Here is a 20,831-nt window from a genome sequence, read left to right on the forward strand (position 1 = left end):
AATGAAGTAACGTAAGTGGTCTGCAATAGGCAAGTTGTACCACCTGATGTGAAGGGAAGACTTGTCCAAGAGTTGGCAAGTAACGGAGGTAGTGAGAGTAGACTGCAGCGGGTAAGTTCTACTAACGATAAGGAGAGGAGACTTGTCCAGGAGCAGGCAGGTAACGGAGGTAGTGAGAGTAGACTGCAGCGGGTAAGTTCCACTAACAATGAGGAGAGGAGACTTGTCCAAGAACTGGCAGGTAACATGAGCAGAAACAGGAAACACCTCAGAGTCTCAAGGAATGAGAACCAAGAACAGGCAACGGTAATAAGGCAACAGGTGCTTTAAATACTAAGAGGTGATTAGTTGTCTAATGAGACTAGAGGCGAGGTATTAACAGTTCAGGGTTTCTGCACATGCGCAATCTTCGTCAAGATGGCGGACGGCCGCGGCTCAGGAGAGGCGCCGGCAGGAGCGAGAGAGATCCATGTCCCAACTTAGTGACACTAACAGTCCGGTGAGTGACACCTTTGCTGGCTGGTGTCCATAATAAGCCCTAGGAAAACCATGCATTGACACGGAACCATCTGGGATTTCTTTAAAATTATCCATCCATGGCCCTCGAGAACCGCCAAGGTGAGGAATAAGTGATGACGTAAGCAATTCTCTGTGGAGGATTTGATGAGCAGGTCGTCCAAATAAGGCACGACCTGAACTCCCTGAAGGTGAAGACATGCTGCCATAACTGACATGATCTTCGTGAAAACCCTCGGTGCTGTTGAGAGGCCGAAGGGGAGGGCCCGAAACTGATAGTGGAAGGATCCCACCGAGAATCTTAGGAGAGACTGATGGAGGATCCAAATGGGAATGTGGAGGTATGCGTCTTTTATGTCTATAGACGCCATAAACTGATCCTTCTCTAAGCCGTTTATCACCGACCTTAGGGATTTCATCCGAAATTCATCCACCCTTAAGTGCACATTGAGACCCTTTAAGTTTAGGATGGGACGAAAGGAGCCGTCCGGCTTCTTGACCAGAAACAGGTTTGAATAAAACCCCTGTCCTTTCTGGTAATCTGGGACCCTGCAGATAACTCTTTGAGAAAGGAGAGGCGACACAATCCTGTATTGCCTGCCTTCTTGATGGATCTCGGGGTAGCAGAGTAAGGAAGAAACGATGTGGGACCGGGCCCAGCAGGTCTATCCTGTACCCCTCTGATATAATACCCCGAATCCAAGGATCTTGGGAGGACGCTGCCCAATGTTCCTGAAACAAAGACAGACGTCCCCCCACTGGTTCCCCCTCCGGAACAGAGTGGTCGTCAGGATGCAGGCTTCTCCTGGGTCTTGGAGGCCTGGCGCCTAGCTGCAAACGAGGATCTCCCCCTGGCAGAGGAGCCTCGAGAATTTGGCTGTCTGCCTTTAAAGGACTGTCCTCTAGGTAAGGAGGTCCCCCGAAAGGGCTGACGAAAGGAGCTGACCCGAGGGTTTCGGCTCCTGCTAGGGAATATCGGCAAGGAAGTGCTTTTGTCCCCCGTTGCCTGTGAGATCAGGGTATCCAATTCCGGGCCGAACAAACCTGCTGCTGAAAAAGGAATGGTTTCCACAGACTTTTTTGATTCCGCATCTCCCTCCCAGTATTTCAGCCATAACGTTCTTCTTGCTGAAATAGATGCAGCCTGAATAGAAGAGGATACAGCCGCTGAGTTCTGGGCCGCTTTATATAGGTACCCCGATGTCTCCTTCAAATGCAAAGCCAGGGGAAGTAAATCAGAGTCCTGCAAGGCCTCTGCCAGCTGGTCTGCTCATGCTTCCATGGATTTAGCCACCCAAGCTGAAGCAAATGTGGGCCTAAAGGAACAACCCGCAGCCGCAAATATAGATTTTAGCTGGGATTCCACTCTGCGGTCATTGACATCCTGCAGAGATGCAGAACCTGGAGCTGGAAGTAAAGTGTGCTTGGCCAATCGGGCTATTGGAATATCCACTTTTGGAATACTCTCCCAGCGAACCACATCTTCCTCCTGCAATGGATACAGGGAAGAGAACCTTTTGGGAACAGAGAACCTCTTATCAGGCTGTTTCCAGGCTCCTTCTGCAATATCCTTAAGCTCTACGGAAGGGGGAAAACGGATAGCCTTTCTTTTGGCCTTCTTAAATAGACTTCTGTCTCTAAGAGTAGTATCCTCCGGTTCTGGGAGGTCCAACGCTTGTCTCACTGCTAAAACCAAATCATTAATAAATTGGCTTTTAGAGCTTTCTTCCTGTTCCAAAGGTTGAACCTGGTCAGGATCAGAATTAATTTCCCCCCTCTTCCTCTGAAAACTCCTCAGAGTCTGAAAGGACCATAAGGGTATTATCAGATCTAGGCCTCCTTCTTTTAGCAGGCGGAATGTTTGGGGATTCAAGTAACTGGTTTAGTTTATCCAAACCCTTTATAAATGCTGCAGACCATGCCGGTTCTGTGGGAACAGGGGCTTGGTCTGTATGAGAAGAGGAAGGTCCTGGTATAGACGTTCCAATAGAACCTGTGGTAACAGGGAGGCCCAACTGAGTACTAGTAATATTAGCCACCGAAGTAGCCACAGTAGATAGCAATTGATTAGATTGAAAAACCATCTGTGCTAAAGAGGAAACCGACAGGGAGGTCACCCAGGCCGGTTCCTCCGTCAGTGGGGCTGAAATATGCTGGGTTTGCGCAGGGGGGACCCCTGTCTCGCAGACAGAGCAGAGCGCCAACGGGTCCTCCTGCCCACAGGGTAATTTTACATTACATTTAGAACATGTAAAATATTTTGCAACAAGGCCCTTTCCCTTATCTGACATTTCTTAATAAAGGAAGGCACACCAAACACACAGACTTAAATTGTTAAATTTAGCTGAGTAGAGAGAGAGATATAAATGTGTGGAGAGAAAAGTGTAAACTACAAGTAATCAACTAATCTAGATATAAAAGTTGTACTTGTAAAATTTTTAAACACAAAATAATACTTAAGCAAGTAGGATAACTATAATATAACTCCTACTAGCCCACTTGTACACAGCAATACAGAATATGTGTTTAAATAAATCAGATACTTAGCCCATAGGCCAAACAGGGGAGAAGTCCAAAAGCAGTATCCTGGTGCCTGCTCCCTCAGATCTGTTCTCTCTTCCCGGGCTTCTCCTTGGCGCCAGAAGACTGGGATAAACCATCTCTCTCTCTGGAAGGAGGGGGAGCTCTATGTGTTAGCTCCCCCCTTCAGTAATGCTGCCTCTGCAGCGATTCTGTGTCTGAATAAAAAATTAAAAGTATTATGTGGCAGAGTATTGGAGACCTCCAGCGGATAATACCAGATGACCCCTCCTATGTATGAGGGGGGATCCTGGTATAGCCCCCTTCTCCTCTCCTCCGAATCCAAGATGGCCACCGTCAATGCAGTATCCGATAACCGGCGCTCTATGCCTGCAGTGGCAGCGCCGGTTATTGGGGAGGCTCCAGGACAGACAGCGGTCCGTGAGACCGCTTGTCACTCCTAATTCAGGCACCAATTTCTTCAATCTCCTCCTGTCCCTGTCAGTGAGAGCCGCTGGCTCTCATCTGACAGGGTAGTGCATGCGCTGCTCTGCTGTGAGTGTGTTCTCTCTATATTAGAACACACTCCAGCTCTGCCACCTGTAAAAAAAGTTAAGAATAAAATAAAAGTTAAAAATTACCTACAGTACTAAAACACTGCCCAACTCCATGGGCACCTAAAAAAAAACTGACAGGAAGAGGAAGAGGCAGGGGGATTGTAGAGGGGAGGGGTCTGTCGGCAGTACTAAAAGTTAACTAGTTAAGTGCCAACTCCCCAAGCTCCCTCCACAACCCATGGTAAGCAGTGTCCCCCAGACTGGATGAAAGAGAAATTGGGATTGCCTCTGGTGAGCATGAGTCATTGACTGTGCATGTTGACGATACCTCTTCAGCTGTGGTGAGCACGAGTCATTTTACACCTGTCTCATTAACATAAAGCTGTGCTTCTTCTCCTGACCTGAGTGGATCTTTGGAGTATAAAAGTCCCTCCAGTTCTATGCAGCTTTGTCAGTCGGAGTATAACTCTGGACTACTGTACAGTCTTCACTCTGGGATTCTTGTTTTCAGATAACAGCTTCAACTCTGACTCTATTACCTTGGCTAATGGCATACAAAGACTTCCGACTGTGTACTCTGGCAAACAGCGTTATAACTCCAACTCAGCATTCCTGCATCCTGCTCATTGTGATCTCTATCAGTGAGTACAACATTTTGAACATTAAACAGATTATTAAACATTGGTCAGCTGGCTAGGAAGGAAATCTTTCTATATTACTCAGCTTACCGATTATAGCACGGAGGTTCTCTGAGCGCGTCTCTGTTGTGCTTGGCTTTTTGCTAGGCAGGAACTCCCACCTTGTGATATTGTCAGTCAGCAATGAATAAACCACTGGAAAGCTCAACAAAATTTGAATCTGTTTGTCCAGTTTAGACCAAGCTTCCCTTAACAGCTATAACAAGTGAGATGAGGAAGGGAAAGGAACTACTTAAATATAAGAATTAGAGGATCCTCAGAGTTCTGTATGCTAAGGGCCTGTCGCATCGCAATAACCAGGTTAACGCCCTGTCTTCTAAATTACTTATCCTCAAGACTTGTAGATTCTTAGTAATCGGAGTATCCCAGTGGCTCAGACTCCTCTTGAGAAGAAAATTCCGATTTGAAGTCCTCCCAAAACTGAACTTTAGTTTTCTGTTGCTTACGTTCCTTCAGAACTACAGAATTATTATTATTATTATCCTTTATTTGTTAGGCGCCACAAGGGTTCCGCAGCGCCGTACACTGTACAAAACAGTAGACTATACAGGGTAAGACATTACTGAACAATAAACAATAAATACCAAACTTCAGAGGCTCCAGGCAGGCTAATGCAGTAAGGACGGAGCAGAAGAACAGGTATGGATACAGGAGGGAAGAGGGCCCTGCTCAAGTGAGCTTACATCCTAAGGGAGGGTGAACAAGACTCAGGCACAAAGGGAGTCAGTTGATGCATATGGGAGGGAGAAGGGACCGGGAGGAGAGAGGGGAATATGGGTTAGGTGGAAGGATGGTAGGCTTTAAGGAAGAGGTGAGTTTTAAGTGCTCGTTTGAAGGAGCTTAGATTGGGAGAGAGACGGATGGAGCGAGGGAGGTTGTTCCAGTGAAGGGGGGCTGCACGGGAGAAGTCCTGGATTCTGGAGTGGGAAGAGGTGACCAGGGTGGAGGAGAGGCGACGGTTATTGGCCGAGCGCAGGGAGCGGGCAGGAGTGTGAATGGAGAGGAGGTTAGAGATATAGGGGGGAGTGGACTGGGAAAGAGCCTTGAACATGGTGGTCAGGAGTTTGAAAAGGATTCTGTAGGGGATGGGGAGCCAGTGAAGGGCAAGGCAGAGGGGGGATGCGGAGGAGGAGCGGCGAGAGAGGAAGATGAGTCTTGCAGCCGCATTGAGAATAGAGCGGAGGGGGGCAAGGTGGCAGAGGGGGAGGCCGGAGAGGAGGAGGTTGCAGTAATCGAGGCGGGATATAATGAGTGCGTGGATGATGATTTTGGTGGCATCCTGAGAGAGGAAGGGCCGGATGCGGGCAACATTGCGAAGCTGGAAGCGACAGGCTTGGGCGAGGGATTGAATGTGGGGTGCAAAAGAGAGAGGAGTCGAAGGTAACGCCCAGGCAGCGAAGTTGGGTGACAGAAGAGATGGTGGTGCTGTTGACGGTGATAGAGAGGTCATGGTGGGAGGGGAGGAAAGACAATGAGTTCAGTTTTAGAGATGTTAATTTTGAGAAAGCGGGAGGACATCCAGGAGGAGATGGCAGAGAGGCAGTCGGATACACGAGAGAGGAGGGTGGGGGAGAGATCGGGCAAGGTGTAGAGTTGGATGTCATTGGCATAAAGGTGATACTGAAGACCGAAGGAGGAGATGAGAGCACCAAGGGAGGAGGTATAGAGTGAAAAGAGTAGAGGGCCGAGAACAGAGCCCTGAGGGACTCCGACAGGAAGAGGGGAGGGGGTGGAGGAGGAGCCAGACGTGGATACAGAGAAGGAGCGGTTAGCGAGGTATGAGGTGAACCAGGCGAGGACAGACCCAGATAAGCCAAGAGAGAGGAGGGTTTGTAGCAGGAGGGGGTGGTCTACGGTGTCAAAGGCCGCAGAAAGGTCGAGGAGGATGAGTAGGGAGAAGTGACCCTTGGATTTGGCTAAAAGTAGATCATTGGTAACTTTGGCCAGGGCAGTTTCGGTGGAGTGCAGGGGGCAGAAACCAGATTGGAGAGGGTCGAGGAGGGAATCTCTAAAATAATCTCTCCAGTGAGGAAGACAACTAGTGGCAATCCCATATTTAATTTCGCTAAACTCCTAGCCCAAGATGGCTCAACCGCGGCCACTGTAATGGGCCCTAACGAAAACTGATTATAGTGTGGTAGACCATCTGCGCTTGTGAACTTGGGTCTTACTATGGCTGCAAAGTCAGAAGTGGTAGGAGCTGGTCCTGTTGTGATGAGTTAGGAATTCCAGGGCACAATGGGTTGTGTGCTTAGGTATTATCATTTGTGGTGGTGCCAGTGGGCAGCCACCATCTACAAACAAGGTAGATATCCACTGAGCATCAGGTACATCTTACCAGACCCCCACAAGATCCACTTATAAAAAATTAAAATGTTCTTATAATACTTTTATTGCCCAAATCTGGGCTCTATTACACATCACCACAAATTCCACACAATTCAAAGAAATGGAAATGTAAGTACTCTGCACACTAGACTTTCCCACAGAAGGTCACCAGTTTCACATGAGCCTTGCTGAGAGGAAATTTAGGAGAGAAGAGGAGCCTCTGATTGTGTGCTGTCCACCCCGACCGACTTGTGTGGCAGAGTTTGTCAGTTTTTGGCGGGCTTTCCTCTTTAGTGAGATAAAGCCCACCGAGGAGGTGCACCAAGCTGAGGATACATGCCACCCGCCCGCAATGGTCCAGTGCAGCTATGGCTGCTCCTGCCATGCTGTCCCTAGCGAGAACTTACCTGACTTGCCTATACAAATGCTGATAGATGGAGACATCCACCATTATCCCTTCGAGGTAGAGATGGAGCCCGATTTATACAACCTCCAACAGGCCGTGATGAGCTAGCTGCACCCGGGTCCCGGCGCCCCCTATCTAACTGCGGTCAGGGTCACCGAGTGGGGGGCGGGGGGGGTCAGGTACAAAGTACCTGGGACCCTTATTTGCCTGTGTAGTGGGAGGAGCCACTAATGTGGTGTGGTCACACCACCTTGTGCATCTATGGAAGGGACCCTAAGAATTTCCTGTTCAGGGGACCCGGAAATCCTATTGGCAGCCCTGACTGAAAACTCCAGAAAGTCCTCCCAGACCTTTTTTTCACTGCAGGATACTGTAATCTTTGAGTAAGCAGCCAGGAAAAATATTAAATTAAAATAAAAAACAGAAAATAAAGAATGTAATCCAGATACCATAGGTAGCTCTGTGCATAAGCATCCAAGCGCTGTTGATGAGGGGTCTATAATTCATTAGATATAGATATATATATATAGTATAATTGTTAAACCAAGAACTTCTCCCTAAATGTGCAATTTAATTAGAATGTATTAACCAGCGAAACACAATTTTGCTCTTGCATTTCGATGCAAAATCACGTGTGTTATTGTGGCTACCTCTTATCATCTATGGAATTTCCTAGACTACGCATGCCTGGCTAGATTGTCATTAAAATTTTGCTCACCCTGAAATAGATGACGTGCTTATTCCAAAAACCGGCTGAAATGCAAAAAAACACGCTAATAAAATCACAAATGAAGAAGCAGCTTTTGCACTGTGCCTCTGCATTTTTCCATTTTCATAGATAAACTTTATAGAGTGAAGCTGCTTATTCTGCTATTCTCCATATCAATGTATTTAACGTTCTTAAAGTTTTTTTATGTTGGGAAAAAAACACTTGACTTACTATGACACAAATGGCTTAACATGGTGCAAATAACATTTAATGGATTATACAGGTAAAACCAAGTTTGATAAATCAAAGATGTTGAAAGTAGTAAAAATGGATTAGTGGAATGGGGAAAGAATATAAAATATAAGTGAAGGAAGTACAGGAAGTGCAATGAATAAAGAATAAAATAAATAATTATGGAAATAATTGAAATTTTGCAATAAATGAAGGTTACCTGGCTGATATCATAATTTATTTCCGTTCTATAAAGATTTGCCTTGTAACGTGTCCCAACGTTACGTAGACTTGCTGAAAAAGCGAGAAGACAAAATTCAATCCTGCCACAAAAATTATAATTCTCATACTGTTTTGTACATTATGTTTTAATGAAGTTATTTTCTGCAAAATGTATCTAGTCTTTTGTATTTAAAAGCATAAGCATGGTTTACATAATCCAAGAGCAAAATACTTTTCTCTGAAGACTTTAACTAGAGATGGTAATTTGTTTATTATATCCAGCAAATAAATGGTCAGGCCAGACTGTTATTATTGGTTATTATCTTGGATGAGACAACACTGGATTCACAATTACCATCATGGATATGTGGAGTGGTATTTAGCTCCCTTAACAAAGGGCCCAGTGTGCACAAGCAAAATATAGGAAAGTTGCAACTTGGCAATCAATTGATCTATGAACCAATTGATTCAATATGCCAATAGTTATCAACTGTCCCAGGAGGACTCACTCTAAATGAATCTTTCAATGAACCTTACAATGTGAACTTTGGCCTTCAATCTACAAAAGGATATATGTGTTGCTTAGTCTTTGAAAGCACAATTATTGTACATCCATGAATTTTGTGAAGAAATTAGGCTCTGAGTGATTTAGTAAAAGTGATGATAGCAGACAATAAAATTGAGTTGCGGCTTTCCAATCACATACTCTCTACATCTACAAGTCAACAATCTTGTGACGGCCGCAAGGAAGTCAACATCCCAGAGGAGTGGCTGCAATGCTGTAATTTTAATGGCAATAAAATAGCATTAAATTTACCTTCCAACATCTATTTGCACTATTACCTTACCCATACATAACCCATTGCTATACAAGAGCAGTCAACAATGTGTTCCAAAAGTACACCTAAAATTAAAATATCCCCTTCATTTATGTGAATAATCATGAAATAAATCTACATTTCTACCTTCGAGTTTTGGTGTCCAGTCTTCATCGGAATCACTGGAACTAACTGCATTATACTTGCATTGTTTGGTCATAAATACTGGTTTTGGTGCATTCAAACCTAAATCACAGTAAATTATAAATTGGAAAACATTTTTTTAATATACAATATCTGCATTTTTGAAGATTCTAGATGATTTTTCCATTTTGACAAGTGGTGAAAAAGAGACAAATGTGTAATTCTACCACAGGTGAAATAATTATCTTTACTTTTTCAGGGCTTGATTAATTATTTTATTCAAACATAATTTGTCCAAGTGCAAGCCTAATTATTCTGCTGCCTAAAAAAATTCATGTTGCAACCAAAGTAATATAAACATTTTTATATTGCTGTCTTGTATTAATACAAACAAGTATTAATGTTTTCTTAGATCTTAAAAGGCAGAAGCCCAATAAATACAACTGCTCTTTTTATTTCCTCCCCCTTCTGTAACGCAGTTAGGACCAAGTTTAGGTCCCAAGGAGCCACCGGAGGAACAAAGGGTGGCTGAACATGTAAAACCCCCCGGAGAAAAGTCTGTACCTCTGGTAGAAGAGCCACACGCCTCTGAAAATAAAATGACAGGGCCGACACCTGTACCTTAAGGGATGCCAGCCGCAAGACCTTATCCAAACCGTCCTGAAAGAATGCCAATAATGTGGCTAAACTGAAGGAAGAGGTTGACACACTTATGCTCACACCAACCTATATATGTCTTTCAGACACAATGGTAATTTCTGGAAGATGCTGGTTTTCTAGCCTTTATCATTGTTTGAATGACACGGAGAGACCCTTACATCGGAGGAGTAAGGTTTCAACCCCCAGCCGTGAAAGCCAACCACGCAAGGTCCTGATGAAAAAACGGTATTGGGGGGAAAATGTAATCCAACCCGAACCTCCAAGGAACCGTCATAGCATCCACTAGGTACGCTTGGAGATCCCGTGACCTGGCACAATACTTGGTGACTTTGTAATTCAACAGATAGGGCATCATGTCCACCTCCGGCTGACCCCACCTTTGCACAATCAGTGAGAAAACCTCCGGATGGAGGGACCACTCTCCCGAGTGAATGGCATGGCGACTCAGGTAATCTGCTTTCCAGTTGTTTACTCATCATCACCATTTATTTATATAGCGGCACTGAATTCGCAGCGCTGTACAGAGAACTCATTCACATCAGTCCCTGCCCCATTGGAGCTTACACTCTAAATTCCCTCACACACGCAGACACACAGACTAGGGTCAATTTGTTAGCAGCCAATTAACCTACAAGTATGTTTTTGGAGTGTGGGAGGAAACCGGAGAAAACCCACGCAAACAAGGGGAGAACATACAAACTCTTCACAGATAAGGCCATGGTCGGGAATTGAACTCATGACTCCAGTGCTGTAAGGCAGAAGTGCTAACCACTAAGCCACCGTGCTGCACTCCTGGTATGAATACCGCTGAGATGGTAGGAACCCACTGTTCCACCAACACCATGATCTTGGTCACCTCCTTCATGGCCAGAAGACTTCCCCTTGGTGGTTGATATATGCCACCACCGTGGCATTGTCGGATTCAATCCGAATGGATCTGTTTTTCAATTGGGACTGTGCTTGGACCAACGCCTTGAAGACTGCCCTTAACTCTAGTACATTGATGGGTAACTTCTTCTCCTCCAGTGACCAGAGGCCCTGCAGTCGGAGATTTAATGTCACCACCCTCCAGCCTGACATCCGTTGTCACAATGGTCCAATCCCATACTGAAAACGGTTTTCCCTGATTGAGATTCCCTGCTCGCGTCCACAACAAAGACAGGCAGATTCTCGGTGACAGGTGAAGGCACTGGACTTCTAATGAGGATTTGACCTGTTCCACTTTACAGGAAGCTCTTGCTGGAAGGGGCTGGAATTAAATCTCGAAAATTGCATCGCCTTGAAGCAGGACACCATGCGTCCCATCATCTTTATGCACTGAAGGATGGATACACTCTTCGGGGACAACAGCTTTTACCTGCTGTTGCATGGTCTGGATTTTTTCTGGGGTCAAAAAGACTTGTTGGCAACTAGTGTAGAACAAAAGGCCCAGGAAAACCATGGGTTGAGTGTGCACTAAACTTGATTTCTTAAAGTTTATAATCCAGCTGTGAGACTGCAAGGTGTGTGCAGTCAGCTGCAGATGGGACCTCAGCCGAGATGCCGAATCTGCCTTGATCAGGAGATCGTCCAAGTATGAAAGGATTGTTACTCCTTGCTGATGTAAGATTGCAGTCATCACTGCCATGACTTTTGTAAATACCCTTGGAGCCATTGCCAGACCAAAGGGCAGAGCGTGGAAAGTAAGATTGGTCCACCGCAAACCTGAGGAGGTTGTGATGTCCCTGCCATATTGTCATAGAGTCATGCAGGTTGCTCATCTCTTGGCTTTGGGTGCTGCCATGTCCAAGCCTGCCTACCTCGCTGTGCCCCTCCCCGGGATACTGAGTGACATCTGGTGGGGGTGCCTCTCTATCTGCCTGCAAAATGAAAGGAGCAAAAACGCCTACTTTTTGTCTTGGGAGCAGCCACTGGCAGAAAATACTTCTTCCCCTAGTGGCCTGAGAGATTAATTTTTCTAAGGGTGGACGAATAATGTTGAGCCATCATATGGTAATGCCTCCAAACCCTTTTTGGATTCAGCATCGGCCTCCCATGATTTCAACCACAATGTGTGTCTAGCCACCACTGCCAGGAATGAGGTCCGAGATAATCCCCAACCTGCGTCATCTACTGCATTTCCCAAATATTTGTCCGCCTCCTTAATGTGGTCAGCCAAGGAAGACAGTTCAGCTCTAAGATGTCCCGACTGAAGACCATCACTGAGGGAAGACGCCAACTTTTCCACTGCTTTTATCACCCATGCTGCCGCTGTTACTTGACGGAGGGAAGCCCATTAAGCCAAATATATGGATTTCAGAATGCCCTCACATATTCTATCAGCGACATCTTTTAGGTTAGCAGCACTGGATAGTAGAATAATGGTGGATTTCGCTAAATGCGCAATAGGAGCATCCACACTGGGGTGATTTTCCCATGACAAAACTTCTGGGAATGGATAAATAAGGTGAAACCTTCTGGGAATCAGATATCTACTATTAGGTTTCATTCTGGCTTCTTGACAAATCTTTGACAATTGTGGGGATGATGGAAAATAAATTTTGTTTCTTTTTCTGTTCAAACATGGATACCTGAGAGGTCACCTGTTCTTCCTCAGAAATGTCTAGAACCTGTTTTACTGCTAGAATAAGATCCTCCAACTCCTTGCCTGTTGGGGGAATCATCCTCCTAGGCAGATAACTCCTCAGTGCCTGAGTCTTCAATAAGTTCACCATCCTCCATAATAGAGGGGTCAGTATCTGACTCTGGCATCTCTTGAGCCTGGGACTGAACCTGGCATTTGCACTGCCCACATGAGGAAGAAGAATCTTATATTCTTTTCAGGGATGATGACACTCTGACCAGACCTAGAGATCTTTCCAGGTTTTGCATCCAGGTAGGTGTAATGGCCATCACTGACATCTCTTGGAGTTGCTGCGACGCCTGTCCCGAGGGAAGTGCGCCCGCAGACTGAGTCCCAAGGACAAGACCGTACCCTCCCAGACCGTATGGTGTCCTGCTTGAGCTACATAATAGATATTACCAGTAGCCTGGCCCAGGCTGGCTCCAGCACGCCGGAGGCCTCCCCAGATGAGCGCTGGCCCAGGTCCTTAGCCTCACAAGTCGCGCAAAGTGCATCCAGGTCTGACTGTCCACAAGGTAATTTTGTTTGGCATTTTGAACATGAAAAAAAATTATACCAAAGCAGCAGCCTTGGACTTGGAGCTAGTCTCTCTTTCCGACATAATGACACCGCAGAAAGGAAAGAGATATACTATAAAACAGTCTGACAGTATTTCACACACACTGACTTTTGTGTCAGAAAAATCAGTAACACAGATTATTGTATATCAGTACACAGGAATATTAGTACATATCTATATATAGATCGATCTATCTATCTATCTATATATATGGAAGTACTATATGCAATTGTGTGTGTGTGTTTGAGGTAGTGCCCGCTAAATAAGAAAGGGTGAACTATACCTATATGGGAAAATATAACATACAATTATTCACAGGTTAAAAGTATTAGATTTGAAAACTGAATTTAAAAGTTTTTTCCTCAGGACAACTGTGACAGGCACCGCAGAGGCTGTGTGCAGTGTAAAATTGGCTGCTGTTGTGAGGAAAGTCTGGGAAGGAGTGACTCCTCCTACTAGAAGCACCTCCTCCCGTTCACAAAATGGTGCCTGTATCAATCACAGAAAAACTGGTAGGAGCTGTGTGCCCAGTGCTCCCTGCCAGTTAACTGCCCACAACTTGATACCTGACATCCACAGCTGTCTGTCCTCAACAGTGCTGTGGTGCGGGCAGAGACCGCCAGCAGCTCCGTCTCAAACCAGCTGGAAATGGGAGACTGGAGCTGCTACCGGGACACCCGGTGCGGTCCGCCTGCTGTCCTAGTACAGCGATGTGTCCCTGGTCACTTTCTGAGTGATCGAGTGATCACTTCTGCCCGGGAGCCTATTTCAGTGTTCAGCCTAAGCTGGAGGGGAAAGTGCGGCTTTATGTGCTGTATGCGCTCTTCCTCCTTGCTTCGGTGTTCACTCTGTGAACACTACAAGTCAGAAAAAAATAAAATCAAATCTAAGTGAAAGAAATACGTGCCTACTCCACTGGCACTACAATAAAAACTGATATCTCCGGTGACAGGGGGCATAGAGGGGAAAGGAGCAGGAAAAACAGGTCTTTTAAGTGTAACTCCAAACAGCGCCCTCTATACCCCATGATTAGCAGTATTCCCAACTGTAAGTGCAAGAGAAATAAGGATTTTTTACTCGCCGTAAAAGTCCATTGGGGAATACGGCGACAATAGGGTATAGTAGGTGGAATTGGAGCCAGGGCACTCTAAATCTTAAACTGCTAAAGAATAGCTCCTCCCCTACTATACCCCTCCCATCTGGAGCCATTTTTAGTTTTATATCAAAGCCCAGAAGACAGGGCTTAACTAGGCGTAACAATAAAACACCTAGAACATAACCAATAAACAACCAAACAGACAGAGCGAGAGGAAGGAGTGCAAAGTGTTGGAACAATCTTCTCCTAGTTCAAGTGACAACGGAATACTTGGCTTGCATCTATGTAAACCACCACAATGGTAACAGTAAATAACAAAATAAATTCAGGTTGCTGAGACAACTAACAAAAAACTACCCTTTTCCTATGGGCTCAGAGTTTCCTGCAGGTTGGAAATATAGAGGAGGGAGGAGAAGAGACGTGTTAAGATTTTGTTAAAGTGCCAAAGTCCTGGAGGATTCTCTATACTCAATGCTGTAGTGTCCTTCAAATATAGAGAAATATAATAACATAGTATATTGATATTACATATATGGGCTGTCGAAGTCGTATAATTGGATGAACGAAAAGTATATTGGTTAATATTGTTTTATCATGCGATTCTACTCTGCATGCCACGCTACACGGGGCATGGCGCTATCACGCGGTAAAATACGCACACACACTCGCACTACAACATTTGTTTATTTATATATATTTCATATTTATTAAAGGTTCCAATCCACATTCATTTATTAGTAAAATGTATTAGATTGTATATTTATTTATATATAATACTGTAGTAAAGGTTTTTATGGTTCAGGTCTTTTAAAAGATAAAGAGTTTGGTCTCATTAAAGCTTATTTCACCAGCATTAACCCGATGTGGACTGAATAGCGATCGCAAGATACAAGCAATATGAGATTAATGCTCTTAAATACTTTTATGTGGGTCAGTTTGAACTGGTCATTCAGAGTCAAATCATGGGAACAATAGGGTGGGGGATGTTCCCCTCACCCTTTGCAAGAATCAAATAAACTGACCTATAACTTGCAAGGAACTGGAATGCCATCAAGCCTGGACCAGTGAAGACCTCACTAAGAGTTGTAATCTGTACAAGTATATTACAAGCATGTTGGCTTTTGTTAGTTTCTTTTGGAAACTGGAATTGTGACCGCATGGCTGCAGTCATTGAACCTGAATGAAACCTATAAGGAAGATGTAATGTATTCGGCGTTTTCATACTTTCCTGTTTTACTGTAACATCTTTAATAGGTATCATGTATCGGCTATATTGTACTGTATTGTACTTATTTATTGAACTGCTAAACAAATTGCTTTTGCTAAATAAATTGCTTGTGCTTCGGAAACACAATACAATCGCTTGGGCAATGCTTATTTGAAACGATAGAATTACTTTAATAGGACCTACTAATGGTACACACATAAAGTACATGCCACCGATAATATAAAACTAAAATAATGTCAATGCTAGGTAGTGTGAGGCCAGAGATCGCGTCAACTAGTTGAAGAACCCGTTTAAGGTGAACTACAGGCATGGTGTGCGCTTCAGATTTCTGCTGCTGACGGAGTATTAGTTGTAGATAGTTACCTATCTCAAGCATCTTCTCATAGTTCTGCTTTAAGTTTCTGTAGCGTTTTTTCTCCCACTCTGCCATTTCCAACCATTGCTCTTTTAGGAAATATCTTGAAATATCTGAGTAACTGTCAGGAACCTGAACAACATACAAAGTACATGCTCTTAACAATGTTTATTTGTTTATATTGCTCAAAATGTATCGGGAAAATTGAGTTTTATCCAGGCAATTAGTGACATTGTGTTGGTAATGTATAATAACTACTATTACCTGATTTATAAGTCACACATCATGATAAAAAATAGACAGATATTGTTGCAGACTGTTTTATATATATATTGATTTTTATACCTAGATTTAGCATATAATGTTGTCGATATTATGCTGTACATAGAAACATAGAATTTGACTGCAGATAAGAACCACTTGGCCCATCTAGTCTACCCATTTTTTAATCTATGTAACCTCAAACCCTATTTGATCCTTAGTTCTTTGTGAGGATATCCTTATGCCTATCCCAAGCATATTTAAATTGCTCTACTGTATTAGCCTCTACCACCTCTGATGGGAGACTATTCCACTTATCCACTACCCTTTCTATGAAGTAATTGTCACTCAAATTTCCTCTGAACCTACTTCCCTCCAGTATCAGCGCATATCTTCATGCTTTAATACTTCTCTTTCATTGAAGAATGTTTCCCTCCTGTACCCTTGATATGTTTGAAAGTCTCTATCATATCCCCCTTTCCCTTCTTTGCTCCAAAGAATACATATTAACATGTTTTAGTCTTTCCAGGTAAGTTTTGTGCTGTAGGCCATGCACCATTTTAGTTGCCCTTCTTTGTAGTCTCTAATGTATTTATATCCTTCTGGAGATATGGCCTCCAGAACTGAACACAGTACTCTAGGTGAGGCTGTACCAATGACCTACACAGTGGCATTATTACTTCTTTATTTCTGTTACTGATTCAACTCCCTATGCAACCAAGCATCTGACTTGCCTTTCTCATTGCTTTGTTACATTATTTACCTGCCTTTAAGTCACCTGGGAAATAGGGAATCCATTCCTCCAGTAGTTTTTGGCGCTTACTTCAGTTATACCTAATTTTGTGCTCTTATTCTATCTACTTTATTTGTTGCCTAAGACTATCCAAAAATAACATGGAAAAGTAGAGATTATACGGATATGAAATTTTGCATGGAAATTGTTTCACCTCTGCAAAATGGCCTGTTGCGCTGCAAAGCCGGAGTAGTGACATTTTGCCACAACTTCCCTCAATTCTGGAGAAAAGCTTTAGCAATTGCTATTTCAGCATGTATTTGGACAATAAAACAGTAAATGTGTGTAATTATATAGTTTAAACACAAATTAAACACAGTGATGATTATAGTTCCTTTACATTAACATTCCATCCAGTGTATAAAACTAACATTCTTTCCATATTTAGATTTGAACTTCCTTTTCCTGCCCCCATAGTTGGGGGGTGATGGTTCTCCCTTACAGTTGCTCATATGTGAAGGACATGTACAGTTAGTCTCCTCAGTCTCCTACAGTCACGGCCCTTGGAAAATAGCTCTGCAGGTCCTGGAAAAACAGCTGAAATTGTGCAGTGGAAACAGTAAATTAAAAGAATAATCAGGCGCTAAAAATTATAACACAATCACGTTCCCAAAGACTACTACTGCAGCTGTAGATGGGATGTGCGATTCCCACACAAAAAGAGGTAAACAGAAAATGATGAACAGCGCAAAACAAGAACTGTGGATAATAACTAACTAGATTTACATCCTATAACATCAGATAGGTAAAAAAGTGAAGCAAAATCGCTGTAATAAAATTAGATATCCATATTGATTATACATAAAACCTTGATTATAAAATATAAATAACAATGATCACCAATAATATGATTATACTGTATAAAAAAGCACCAGTAATGTGTATTAATTCATAAAATATATTACTGAACACATTGTTATAAACATTTCAATAATTACTAATTAGTATCACCGCTAATTTAGCTCTTAATGATGAGCTTTCTCAGATTGCAAAATATCACAAAATAACAAGTCATAAAGTTTGATGCGAGAATACTTTAGTTCATTAGCAGGATTATTACCAATAGGTATAGATATTTGTGACATCTGTTTGAGATATTTTGCGATCTGAGAAAGCTTGATGTGACATCATTAAGAGCTAAATTAGCGGTAATACTAATTAGTAATTATTGAGATATTTATAACTGTTCAGTAATTTATTTTATGAACTAATACACATTATTGGTACTTTTTATATAATCAAATTATCGGTGTTCATTGTTAGAGATTTTATAATGGTGGATTTATGTATAATAAATATGGATATCTAATTTTATTACAGCGATTTGCTGCACATTTTTAACTATCTGATGTTATATGATAATAATAATCTAGTTAGTCATTATCCACAGTACCTGTTTTGCGCTATTCATCATGTTTACACAGTGGAAACAGCGAAAAAAAATCAAGTCCAAACTATTTCCGTTTTTCGACCATCCCCTTCATTTAAACAAAACAATCATTGTACCACACACACCGTACTACATTCAAACAAATATTGTACCACACACATTGTAACACATGTTGTAGAATACACACCGACAAACATACAGCACCACACACAAACGGACAAAATACACAATGTACCACAGGCAAATACATTATGCCACAAAAATGAACAAAACTATATTGTACTGTAAATTAAATGCACACTGTACCACATACACTGACAAATATACCTCATACTGTATAATACACATTGTACCACACTGACAGACATGATTACAGTTCTGTACAATAAATACTGTACTTCACACACTAATATACATTGTATTGTACAATAAATACAAATTTCACCTCACACTGAGAAATATACATGTTACTGCACAACACACACACAGGACACGCAATGTACCACACACAGCCATGTTACACACAATGTACCACACACAGCCATGTTACACACAATGTACCACCACACACAGCCATGTTACACACAATGTACCACACACAGCCATGTTACACACAATGTACCACACACAGCCATGTTACACACAATGTATCACCACACACAGCCATGTTACACACAATGTACCACACACAGCCATGTTACACACAATGTACCACCACACACGGTGTCACCTCACTGATCTGTCTTTCTCCCGCCTCTGAGGAAGCCTCGTAGAACTTTTTTTTTTTACATAAACTTTATCGTTCACGGGCAGAACAAGGAACAGAATTCGCAGGGAAAGGCTTCATTCATGTAGTATTCCTCCCGATTTGTGGCGCTCGAAAGGGGCGGGGGTTGTGCTGAGAGGGCGGGGCTCGCTCTGATTTTGCGCTAGAGGTGGTGGGCGGGGCTTATTTGTTCCGATTCCCACGTATAAATATTGAGCGGTGTGTATGGTGTAGTATTGTTTATTTATACCCAGCAAACTGTTTACTAACATTAACTTGTACGTGAAAGCTGCTGTGTTTGTTTCCATGAATATGTTGATTAATCTAGGGGAGGACACTACGGAATATCTCCCAAGTTTGCAGCTTTTTCAATCTGCACAGAGGAAGTAGCTGTGTCACGATGGTGAGAAGACAAGGTGCATTTGTAATTTGCATGTTTCATCAGCAGATCAGTTATAATTGCATCAACTGAACTCTCACAGCTCAGGGATTATGTGTAGGAGGCTTCAGTGTGTATTACATTCACTAGTCTAATAGTTTAATGCAGTGGTTCCCAAACTTTTGCAGTTCACGGCACCCTTAGAGTCTCCAAATTCTTTTAAGGCACCCCTCCAAAATAATTACTGAGCAGTCCTGTTTTGGAAGTAGTTGGGTCAAAAAAAATGTAAAAAGTATTTAGGTCAGGACAGAAATACTTATTTAGTTGTATGCAAAAATGCCCCCTCTACATCCAGACACACTGCCCCCTCTGCATCTAGTCACTCTGCCCCCTCTGATGCTGTCCCCTCTCACTGCCCTCTGTCACGCTGTACCCCTCCTCTGTCACACTGTCCCCCTCTCACAGCCCTGTCCCCCTCCTCTGCTCTCTGTCCCCCTTCTGTCACACTGTCCCCCTCTGCATCCAGTCACTCTGCCACCTCTCACACTGCCACCTCTACCCCCCTCCTCTGCCCCGTCTCCCTCCTCTGCATCCAAGCCCGCTGCCCTCCTCCGCTTCTCCCAGCCATAAAAACAAGAAAGAGCACATAAACTTACCAATCCGCCGGGACCCAGCAGCCTCCTCTTTCCCACAGCTGTCACTGACGCGAGAGTTCATGAACTCAGTTGATATCCTCAGTAAGCAGACTACAGCGCGGCGGGACGGAGGACTGCACTGACAGTACTCAGCAGCATTGATCGGGCTGGGGGCGCCCCCGCCCCCGACCAATCAATAATGCTGCTGAGGAGTTTGAAGGGCCCCCTGGATGCCCGAGGCCCCTGGGCTATAGCCCAGTTAGACCTCTGGTTAATCCTGCCCTGCATACAATAGAAATATACATTGATGACATATTATATAGCCATTTTAGTAGCTGTAGAAGAGTCCTGATTAAGTATGATTTTTCAAGCATTATTCTGGGGTATGCGCTGCACGGTGCAAACATTGTCAAATGCAGGTTCCTGAAACTTGGAAAAATACAGAACAAAGTGTTAATTTGTCTGCTAGTGTATGATAGTGTGTGATGTAAAAGTGGTGAAGCCTTAGAATAATATTCCAAAGAGGGTTTATGGATTAATCCTTTGGGGAGGTACTGCTCAACTACTTCTGAGAAACATTACTAGTCTGAAGTCTTCCAGAATACCTTTCAGGCACAAATTATTCCTGCAGATTCTACCACAAGCCTCTTGATGGATACCACCAAGGCTGCCACTCGTGGCGAGAACACCGATGGATTTTTGTTGGTATTCATTTTTCAATTCTGCTCCAATAGTTACCTGCTGATATATTCCAATGATATTTCCCAGCATGTCAACTGCATGTACAAACCCAATAGAATGAATGGGCAAAGTTATAATTTTAATGAAGCTAATTAATGTGTTACAAAAGCAAATGTAACATCAATAAACATACCAGGGGCACCTAAAAAAGTGCATTATACATGTATAGTAGTTACATTTTGCACCAACAGCACAA

The 20,831-nt window shown here is 43.4% G+C and overlaps 1 protein-coding gene across 6 annotated transcripts in view; it reads right to left on the minus strand.

Annotated features, from left to right (window-relative positions):
- LOC142107377 (histone-lysine N-methyltransferase PRDM9-like) overlaps window positions 1–19,011 on the minus strand; it is a 62,695-nt gene extending 43,684 nt beyond the window's left edge. For 2 of the 6 annotated variants that reach the window (XM_075190787.1, XM_075190786.1), the window contains exons 1-5: window positions 18,845–19,011; window positions 17,096–17,261; window positions 15,679–15,802; window positions 9,153–9,251; window positions 8,186–8,259 (exon numbers count right to left, since the gene is read on the minus strand). In XM_075190787.1, the coding sequence (XP_075046888.1) occupies window positions 8,186–8,259; window positions 9,153–9,251; window positions 15,679–15,802; window positions 17,096–17,176 (378 nt within the window). In that variant the 5' untranslated portion in view covers window positions 17,177–17,261; window positions 18,845–19,011. The remainder of the gene's footprint in view (window positions 1–8,185; window positions 8,260–9,152; window positions 9,252–15,678; window positions 15,803–17,095; window positions 17,262–18,844) is intronic. The other 4 variants (XM_075190783.1, XM_075190785.1, XM_075190782.1 and 1 more) reach the window with 4 other exon arrangements.
- Between the last annotated feature and the right edge of the window lie 1,820 nt (window positions 19,012–20,831).

Source organism: Mixophyes fleayi, chromosome 11 (assembly GCF_038048845.1).
Source record: "Mixophyes fleayi isolate aMixFle1 chromosome 11, aMixFle1.hap1, whole genome shotgun sequence".
NCBI classification, from domain to species: domain Eukaryota; kingdom Metazoa; phylum Chordata; class Amphibia; order Anura; family Limnodynastidae; genus Mixophyes; species Mixophyes fleayi.